General features: G+C 54.2%; 1 protein-coding gene across 1 annotated transcript; it reads right to left on the minus strand.

Moving 5' to 3' along the window:
• Window positions 1-1,306: 1,306 nt before the first annotated feature.
• SLC29A3 (solute carrier family 29 (equilibrative nucleoside transporter), member 3) lies at window positions 1,307-9,579 on the minus strand. The gene is made up of 5 exons (XM_010151567.1): window positions 9,331-9,579; window positions 4,782-4,864; window positions 3,726-3,952; window positions 2,577-2,721; window positions 1,307-1,973 (listed from the first exon to the last, which is right to left on the minus strand). Exons 1-5 carry the CDS (start codon window positions 9,577-9,579, stop codon window positions 1,307-1,309), a joined length of 1,371 nt encoding a protein of 456 aa, XP_010149869.1.
• Between the last annotated feature and the right edge of the window lie 724 nt (window positions 9,580-10,303).

Raw genomic sequence — 10,303 nt, forward strand, 5'->3', positions numbered from 1 at the left:
CACATCCAGCACAGTGAGGAGATGGCCTGGAATTCCAGCCAAGCACCTTCACCACCTCACAAGCAGGAGATGCTGCAAGAGAATCCACTAATCACCCGGTCTTAGAGGAAGTATTTTCCATAGGTAGCATCCCTGAGGCATCAGCTTTAATGCCAAATTATTCCATTACATCCCTGCTTACCAGTTCACTGCCGCTAGACCATAAATCCGCACAATTTGAGTAAATAAAAACACTAATTTTTTAAAGTCCAGCCTACATTTGCATATGGAAGTTTAACTGACTTTAAAAGCCCCTTTGGGTGGGCCATCTTTTTGGGTGTCACAGGAGCTCACCCCTCTGGAAGCATCTGGAGACCATATGCTGCCTGCCTACCTAAACTAATCAGCTTTCTGCTGCAAACATCAGAGCCTCTCTAATACCTCTCCTTGGGTTTTATAGACCTTTCTCAACGCAGACCGAAGGCACCTCAAAAACCTCAGGTTAGGGCCAACAGCGTTTCGCTTCCACCGAGGCTCAGCTGCAGCTGGGTGAGGTAAGTCCACATCCGTCACACCACGGTCACAGCAGGAGAAATGGTCTGTTTGGCCACAACATACAGCCCCAGCACTACCAGCAGCGTGCCGGGGGGCCTGGATGATCCCTCATTCCATCTCATCTGGAAAAATTTAAAGCAAGCAGAAGTCCAAGTGGAGAAGTTTCCCTTATGTACGCTTTTTCATGGGAGGAATGTACGAAATCCTCCGAAAACAGTGCCCAGCTCCTCGGTGTGGCTGTTATCCACTCCTGAAGCTTGCCAAAAAACTGCTCCAGGGCTCAAACCCCCTTTAGCTCAACGCCATCGTCATGGCTTGAGGAAAGGGGGATCCCCTCGCGACCACCGAAACGCTGAGGGGCTAAACACGTACCAGACAGGCAGCAAAACCCAAGGTGTCATCAAAAGCCCCGGTGTCAGTTTAAAGCCAGCGTGGTGGTACCAACAAGCCACCCTTGCCCACCGGCACGGGGTGAGGGACACGTTTCCCTGTGTCCCTGCTGTTTCCCTGAGCTCCCTGGGGAGGACCAGGCTTTTTTTGGTCTGTTTGCTCTGGTCGAGCTGGGGAGGGACAAAGGTGACAGGACCTCCAAGGGATGAGGGACACTCCTTCCCAGAAGGAGGACGTTTCCCCTGGATGCAAACCCCTCCTCCAAGACAGGCAACCTGCCCCAAAACCATGGCGTGCTTGGATTTTTGGGGCAAAAACCCACTAAATACCCAACTGCAGCACCACAAATCGAGGGCATCCCCCCCTTCCCCTGGCTGCTCTGCTACACGAGGTGGACGAGGAGAACGGAGCAGGCGGACCCCACCGCCAGCCCCAGCATGAGGTAGAACGTCATCACCACCCCCGCCGCCTCGGCCAGCTCTTTCGGCACAATCTTGGGGCCGTAGACGATGACCAACGTCCCCAGGTAGCCGTTGCTCAGCCCCAGCAGAGCCGTGAAGACCACCGGGTAGGCGTCCTGCTTGAAGACCACCGTCCGGATGTGAGCCCGGGGTTGGTAGTTGCTGAGGATGAAGAGAGGGAGGAAGACGGTCCTGAGGAGGACGAGGGCGGGCAGCAGCTTGCTCTTGGGGCCGGGCACCTGGATCCAGGCGGTGACCTGCCTCCCGCACCAGTCGGCAAAGTTGTACAGGAGGAAGCTGGTGAGGGGCGCGAAGTACTTGGTGCTCCACAGGCTTCCCGAGGACTTGCTGACTGACTCGATGTTCGAGGAGAGGGAAGGGAAGATGATGATGGAGATGAAGAAGACGTAGAAGAGGCAGAAGCCGAGGAGGGCAGTCTTCTGCAGGATGGGGCGGAGGGGGGGAACGCCAGTGGGTTTTGCAAGGAAGGAGTTATTTGTGGGGCCTCGTGGCTCTGCTTCATCCTCCAAGGAGCTGTCGGGTGGTATGGTGGCCAGAGACGGGCTCTCCTGGCTGCTGATGTAATACCTGGAAAAAGAACAGGAGGGAGATTATTAGCCAAGTGCGTGGGGGGGGAATCCAAACCGAGATTTGGAGAGAGAGCAGGAGAGAAGCTGGCAATGCAGGGATGTCTGCTGGACCCAGGACCCCAGAGCACGTCCAGCTTCTGCCCTGTACGGAGAGGCGATCTCAGGGACCCACCGCCCGGGTGCCTTTACACCCTCGATCGTTCGCAGAGGGAAACCTACTTCAGGCAGGATTTTGGGGGTTGCAAGCACCAACAAGACCCATGGCTCACGCACATCAGTGCATGGCATGGCAGATACAGACACCTTGCAGGGACCCACCTGCCTTTCTGCTGCCAGATTACAGCTCTCCAATGACTTCAGGCATTTGGGAATATCATTGTCACTGTCAGCACCCTTCTCCCCTCAGGGAGGCTTAACAGAAACTCGGCACACTGCCCGGCGGGCGCCCAGTTTCAGTCTGTGGTTTCGGTCAAATGGGGAAGTGCGGGACTGGGGCAGCAACCGGCAGAGCAAGCATCCCATGGGTTCCCCCCGGAACCCTGCTCGGCATCGACAGCAGCGAAGCCCTTGCGGGATCCCCATGGCAGGCTGGCGCACGCACCTGGAGTACTCCAGCCGGGGAAGGAGGAGGTACACCATGATGCAGATGACGATGAAGATGTCGGCGGTGAGGAAGTAGGGCAGGGCGCTTGCCGCCAGGTCTATCACGGAGGCGACGGCGCTGATCGTGCCGCCCATGGCCTGACCTGCGTGGGAGACCAGAGAGCTCAGCACCCGAGGCACAGGACGTCGGGGTGGCAGAGAGCAACCCACAGCACCTCCAGCAAGGTGCATCCAGAAACAGCAGCATCCTCATTCACACAGCCCCCCCAAGGGGAAGCAGCTCACCCCCCTGCCCCACACACCAGTCTCCAGATTCAGCTGCACGTACCACCTCATCTCCATTTCCACACCTCGCTGCAACACAGCTCTTTGTGGGGCTGCATCACAGCCCAGCTCCCATCCCGCATCCACCACGCACCCGCGGCGCTGCAACAAGGGACAGGATGGGAACCTGCTGGGCTTCCGTGTGCCTTCTCCTGCGGAGAAGGTCTAAACCCTGCCCAAAGCCTAAACCTGGCTTTCCACTGGCGCTGCCTCCCTCCTGCACTCCCCCAGATGGGAATTGAAGCCACCAGCACCAAGTTTGCCCCCATCGGGGATGCAGTGATTTCCCCCACTGGGCTAAACTCATTAAAACACTCATCTCTCGGCCTCAGGAAACAATTCTCCGTCTTGATTCCTTCCTCTCTTGGTCTGTCAGCCGTTCCACAGCACATTTATAATGTTATCAAACCTCCAGGGAGCTCATCACTCACGGCTCCCAGCGCGCCCCTCATCACTCATGGGAACGCATGGAAATGCTGAACGGAAAGGAGGAGACAATGCAAAGTTGAAGACTCCCCCAGCTGCAAACAGAGGGGCTGAGGGATGTCTCAGACAGCGAAGGACCCCCCCAGCTCTCCCCATCTCTGCTGAGCCCTCAGCACTGTGGTGTGTGGATATTTGCAGAAACGAGAGCGCCGGCTCATGTGACCAAGTTTCTCCATCAGCAACTTCCCTTTATCTTTAAGGCAAAGTTAAGTTTCTAAAATAACCCCCATGTGACAAAGCACCAGACCCAGGGAGGGGAGAAGAAACCCAACCACTCAAGCCCAGAAAATCCCAGAGCACGATCCCAACTGGGACAGCACAGCTGGGGGACACCGACCCGAGATCAGCGCCTGCAAGTTCCTCATGGGGAAAAGGCTGCTGAGGCCGAAGATGCTGCTGGAGAAGACGGTCGAGGCGCTGCTGACAACGACCACGCAGGCGATGGTGAGGGCGAAGAAGCAGGTGGTCCAGGCAGAGGTGTCGACCTTCACCAGCACCGTGATCACCAGGAAGACGCCCAGCATGACGAAGAGGGAGGACAGGATACGGACGCTGGCGGGCACCCTGGGGACGAGGGGAAGGGAGAGACTCAGGCATTTGAAACCAGAACGTGAAGGTGCGATGCAGGGACACCTTCCACCAGACCAGGTTGCTCCAAACCTCATCCAGCCTGGCCCTGAACACTTCCAGGGATGGGGCATCCACAGCTTCTCTGGGCAACCTGTCCCAGTGCCTCCCCACCCTCTCCGGGAAGAAATCCCAGGCATGTCCCTACGAGTTAATGTGTTGCTGGAGCACAGAGGTTGCTCATTATACAGCCAGGGGACTGCGTGGGCTGGTGGGGGGCAGGACAGAGGGCGAAGGAGAGGCAGGGAGCCAGACTGGCAGCTGAGATCTGGAGATTAAGCACACAAACACATTCCACTTCACCCACAAACATGCGGGAGTTTGACCTGGGAGAAGGAAGGGTACAAACAAAGGGATGTGGCTATTTTAGACTTAAGTGAAGCTTGCAGCAAGGCACTGGTGGGTCCTTTTCTTATCCCAGTTCCATGGCTGGTAGGACTAGGGGCAAGGTGTTACTCCTGCCTGGACAACCCTGGCTCTCATCCGGTGATAGTGATGGCATTTTTAGAAAGAAAGACCACATGCCCACAAACAGACTCCCCTTCCCAAGCAAGTAGCCAAGGAATTAATTAGTAATTTATTTGCAACTCCAGGCATGGGACAGCATGGCTTTCCAGTGCTTTATCTCCCCATTTTAAAGCTTTTCCCCACTGGGTGCTTCAGGCTGAGCTGGGAGCCAGGGCTGAAGCCAGAGAAAGGCAGGAACAACACGGGCAAAGCCACGGCTCTCTCTGGCTAATGAACCTGGGAACGGGGCAGCACTTACTTATTGACGAGCAGGAAGTTTCCGATCAGGCACAGCACCGAGGGCACAGTCGAAGCGATGGAGATGTAACTCTCAAAAAAGTCCTGCCAGGAACAACGAACAAAAAGAATAATCAACCCAAAGAAAAGAATGGTAAGGAGGAACCCACCCATGAATTGCAGGTGGTAAACACCCCGTGATACAGCACACACGGGGCACTGATGGAGGTGTCCACCTCCTCGCATGGTAGCATGTGTTGCTCAGGATGACAGGCAAAGGGAACGGGTGATGGAAACCACTCCAGGGCTGTCTCATCCTGCAACAGCCCTGGGATATTTCAGGAAATTAGGCACATAACAAATTCAGAAGCAAAAAGGGTGAAGGAAATACCTGCCTTACCGCTGCGCTGGCCCCACGGGGCAGCGACCATAATAAGGAGGTCTGAATTTCTCCGTCTAGCTCCAGTGTCCTGGACAAAACCCCTGAACATTTTACCCTACTTGAGGCCTGTGAGGGCTGTTTTTTATAAAACAGGATGCAAAAGCATTAATATTATTAGCTAACCGCCTCAAAAACCCACCCTGTGCATCCCTCTCCAGGCAAAGCAGCCAGGACCGCACGCCTGAGCATGTGCTTGAGCAAAAGCAGCACAGGGGGGGACACGGGGATATTATTTTCCCTCCTGGTCTCCCTCTCTGCATGCACAAAACTCAGTGAGAAACTATACTGAGAGTACACGCACATTTAACCCGGGGACTCGTCTATCACCCGAGCAAAGCAGCTGCAGCAGCAGTCAGCATTCAGCAGCCTGCCTCGCACCGAGGTCAGGCTGGGGCTGCAGAAAGCGATAACCACAGCAGAGAGAGAGAAATTCCTCCGCCAAGACCGCAGCCGAACAGTTACGTTTTCAACCCATTCTACGTATTATGCTGTTAAAGCATCTCTCCTCCATCTCCTCCCCTCGAGGCGCTTAATCCCCTGGGTTTGTTTTTGCTGTGGGAATTTCAGCCGGCAGGTAGGACGATGCTCGCAAAGAGGATGACCTACGTATCAACCCCCATCGTGACGGGCTTTCATTTTCGGCAGTTACCTAGCTACGGAGACGGGGCCACGTCGCGTCCGAGCGCGAGAAGGCACTTGGCACGTGTTCTGTACACGTTCCGTTATTATTTTTTTTTTTAACAGCTTTGCATCGTAGTCTTTTAATCAGTTTAGAAGCACGTTCATTTATTCTTCCCTATCAGGAGCTTTACTATAAGCTACGGGAAATCTAATAAATCGCTCCTAGAGGGTCCATATAGATGGAGACGTTAATGCCTGCCCTCAGCACCGGCTTGGCAAAGCAGGAGGCTCAAAGCTCTACGGCCACATGATGGGTTATAGGAGAAAAGACAAAGGAAAATGCAAAAGCTGCTAAAACTAAGACTTGTTTATCAACCGACTTAAACCCAAACCCCCAGACCAACCCAGGGATATTTAATATACTTCCAAGTCAATTTTCTTTCCCTTTGGAGGGAAAAAAAAAGACTTTGTAATGCTTTCCACCAAGCAGAAGTATATCCGCACGTGCAGTAATCCAGCAGAGATGCTGCGTTACAAGCACCCCAGGGAAACACGCATTCGTTCCCAACAAACGTGCCCACACCAGGGATGGGAAACGAATGGGGAAGAGTATTTAAGAAACTGAGGAGACTGCGCTGCACTGGGAAATTTTACCCTGCCTTATCCACGGTCAAACCACGCTGGAAAAGAAAAGCCAAGTAGGAAGGTTTCAATTGCTGCTGTTTCTGTGAAAAAGGAAAGCCCTCACATCACATTTTTAATGCAGCGGAATGGCGAGCGGGAAATTTAATCCATGCTTGGATCACGGGGAAAATATCAGGCTCCGTCCTCCTTGCTCCTGCTCGTTAGGTGTTAATCCAGCTCAGAAGGCAACTCTTCTCCCTGCGTGGGTATTCCCACCCATCACAGACATGCTTTTAGAGCAAATTTTTGGCTATGCAACATCTACCTAGTTCTTCTCCCTGTCTGCTGAGCCCTCCCTCACCGGCCGGCTCATCTCCTCCGGGCATCCCTTGACCACCAGGACCGAGCTCCCCATCATCGACACGGTTTTAGAGGGCAAACGCAGGCACTGAAAGACTGTCACCCCTTTCCTGGTTAGTAACAAAATAATAATAATCCACAGAGCAAACCCGACACCTCTGCCTCCCTCAGCCACGGAGCCAAGGTGTGTAATGGGGGTGTCTGACCCTGTAGTAACTACAGCATCCTCAAACGTGCTGCCACGCTGCACAGCACACAGTCGGTACCTTAAAAAAAGAAAACCCAACCCCAAAAAAGAACAAAGCATCACGGTGGCAAATTACTCACTGGCATCTGCCTGCGCTGCCCGGAGCTGCTGAGATGCTGTTGCAAAGGAGTTTTTATTCCACTCCTGCCAGGTTGGAAAAGCAATCCAGACCCATGGTGGTGGCTGAAGGCACCGGAGCGTTGCCCGGAGCACAGGGCATGAAATTAGCAGCAGTGAGCTGGCTGGAGCCAGGAGCAGGCTGCCCGTCACCGGCACATCTTTCCACAGGTGAGCCTGCCTGCCACTGTGCCAAGGCTCACCATTCCGGGGCAGAAATGGAGGTGACTGGTTGGTATTTCAATTTTTTATTTATTTACCAGACTCAAGTGCCACGGAGGAGCCAGGCTGCTTTTCACTGGAGGAAGTTAGAAAAGCCTTGCGCCGCAGCCATAAGGGAAAATCCATCTTTTCAACAAAATAATGGCTGATCCGAGCAGGAAATCCAGCTGTGCAAGAGTTTTTAGGGAAAAGACACCTAGTGATGCTTACTCTTACTTGACAACAGCTTTTTTAAGAATCGCCTTGGATAAGCCTGACGTAGGAGCCACGAGGAGCGGGTGGGATGCAGGGAATGTGGGAGGACATCATGACACGCGGCGGTGGAGCACCCTTTGCCCCTTTCTCCTAGCACCCTTGCTAGCACAGGGACAACCCATTAGTGGTCTTTGGGCACCACGGGGGCTCGGTCTCCACCAGTTCAATCCACCCCGTATCTTGATTTACACCAGCAGAGGAACCTGAGCATCCTGATACAAGCACGGTCGGTGCTACTCTGCTTCCTCCCCATCAAAAACACAGCTGGGTTAACAACTGTTAAAATTAAAACAGCGGTGGGTGCCGTACTGGTGTGAGAAACCAGAAACGAAACGTGAGCGTCACACCTGGCTCTGTGTTTACATAGAAATAAAATGTGCCCAAACCACTTGAACAAGCTTGGCAACGGGAGGAGGACGGGACGCAGTCTCACTTTTTCCAGCCACAAAGAAATGGCCCTGCTTTGTTAGGAGGGAAATAAACTTGCTGGGGCAGGAGGAGCAAGAGAAAAAGGCTTTTTTGGGGGAGAAAAAGGCCATCAAGCTTGCCGCCCCAAGGCCAGCTCATCAATCGCCCCCTGACAAGCTCTTCACCCCATATGCCAAAAGACAGATGTTTATCGCTGCAAGGAGATATTCCGGTCACACTTGCCAGATCTTGAAGGAAAAGCAGTAAAGCATCCTGGGTGGGGGGGTTGGGGTGCTCGAGACTATGGCAAGCCATGCGCTCCAGGGTTGCTGCTCCTGCAAAGCCCTGCTGCTGCCTCCAAAGCTCATGCTGCACCAGTCAGGGCAAGGGAGAACATGCCTAAAATGCATTGGATGCCTCACCACGGAGGGAGAAGTTCCGGGCAATTCATTTCCCAGACCGCTGGGAGTTGGGGCTGAGTCCGAGTGAAAAAGCACAGAGCCCTGTGGGGCTCAGAAGGCTCACCAAGCATGAAGGACAAAAAACACCCCACAAACAGAAGTTGCTCTATGAAAGGCAGCTTTGCTCATGCCAAATTTTGTTAAACTCCCCTTAAACCTGAACATTTCAAATACAGGTGGAAGACAGACCACACAGTGCCACGCCTGTTAGTTTTAAGAACTTTTCTTGCTCTCCAAATAAACCCCTGCCCCAGGTTTGCAGCAGGCAAAACCCCAAAGGATGTTCGTTCACCTTTTGGGGAAGCAAAGGGGAAAAAGAGCAAGGAAGGAAGGAAAACAGCCATGAAGATGATCTGAGGGCTGGAGACCCTCTACCATGGGGGCACGCTGAGAGAGTTGGGGGTGTTCAGCCTGGGGAAGAGAAGGCTCCGAGGAGACCTTATAGCACCTGCCAGTGCCTGAAGGGGCTACAAGGAAGCTGGGGGGGACCTTTTACAAGGGCCTGTAGTGACAGGACAAGGGGAAACGGGTTTAAATTGAAAGTGGGGAGGTTTAGATTGGATATCAGGAAGAAGTTCTTCCTGGAGAGGGTGGGGAGGCACTGGGACAGGTTGCCCAGAGAAGCTGTGGATGCCCCATCCCTGGAAGTGTCCAAGGCCAGGTTGGATGAGGCTTGGAGCAACCTGGTCGAGTGGAAGGTGTCCCTGCCCATGGCAGGGGGGTTGGAACTGGGTGGGCTTTAAGGTTCCTTCCAACCCAAGCCATTCTAGGATTCTATGATTCCTTCTCCCTGCCTTGAAAGCAGTACACTCACCCGCAGATCGGACGCTGACTGTCCTGCCGGACCCGCCCGATCCGAGCAATTTTGCAGCTTGTACATCCAGTAGTGCTTTGCCGTGATGAAAAAATTCCAGGGCAGCAGGGACCCGATGCCCAGGAGGAAAAAAATAACGTAGGCCCCATGTAAGCGATCGCTTGGCTTTTGCTGGTTGTATCTGCTCACCAAGGGCTCCTCGATCAGGGGTTCCTCGTCCGTGGGGGAGCTGCCGGCTGCTGGGTGCATGGCCCTGGCACGCTGCAAAAAAAATATCACCAAAAGAGATGTTAGCGCACCAAAGTGCTGGTTGCATGCCCCTACACACAGTTCCCTCGTCCTTTGGCCTGCAATTGCTCCCCTGGATCCGTGAGCTGAGCCGGCTGGGTGCAGGGATGGCGTGGGAGAGGGGACCGCGACACCAGGGTGCTCGGTGCGGCAGCACCCACGTGCCCACCCATCGCTAATAATTAACCCATCCCCTTGGCCTTGCCAAAGGAGGGAACCTCAGCGTGTGCAGGGCTCAAAAAAAAAACAAACCACCAACGCAATTAACAGCCTGTAAATTAACACCGCCAGTATACTGTAAATTAACCTAACAGCAGCGGGTTTCCTCAAAACGGCTGGGGAACTAAGGCATCGCCACCAGGCTCTGCAGACCGGCCGGTAAACTAATGTAACGTCATCAAGGTTTTGCAAAAAGCCACTCGTAAACCAACATCACGTCACCGGATTTGGGGGACGGGCTGGGTAAAGGGAGGCAACACCCCCGGGCGTTGGGAGCGCGTGTAAACCGGCTGCCGGGCTCTGCTCCACGAGCCCGGGAAGGATTTGCAAAGCGACCCCCACCCCCGCGGGAAGGGGCCGAACCAAGAGCATGGGGGAGAGGGAAATACCGGAAATCAGGGATTTTGCAACGCGCCTTTAGCCTCCGGCGGGGAAGCGCCGCATCCATCCCTGCATCCCTGCATCC

This window comes from Eurypyga helias, unplaced genomic scaffold (genome assembly GCF_000690775.1).
Source record: "Eurypyga helias isolate BGI_N326 unplaced genomic scaffold, ASM69077v1 scaffold28265, whole genome shotgun sequence".
In the NCBI taxonomy this organism is placed as follows: Eukaryota; Metazoa; Chordata; class Aves; order Eurypygiformes; family Eurypygidae; genus Eurypyga; species Eurypyga helias.

Excerpts from the sequence above, each read along its gene's own strand:
- SLC29A3 (XM_010151567.1), bottom strand. The coding sequence starts at position 9,579 with ATGCACCCAGCAGCCGGCAGCTCCCCCACGGACGAGGAACCCCTGATC. Across the intron at positions 4,865-9,330 it reads AGTCAGCGTCCGATCTGCGG|GACTTTTTTGAGAGTTACAT; the intron begins GTGAGTGTACTG and ends TGTTCCTGGCAG. Across the intron at positions 3,953-4,781 it reads AACTTCCTGCTCGTCAATAA|GGTGCCCGCCAGCGTCCGTA; the intron begins GTAAGTGCTGCC and ends CCTCGTCCCCAG.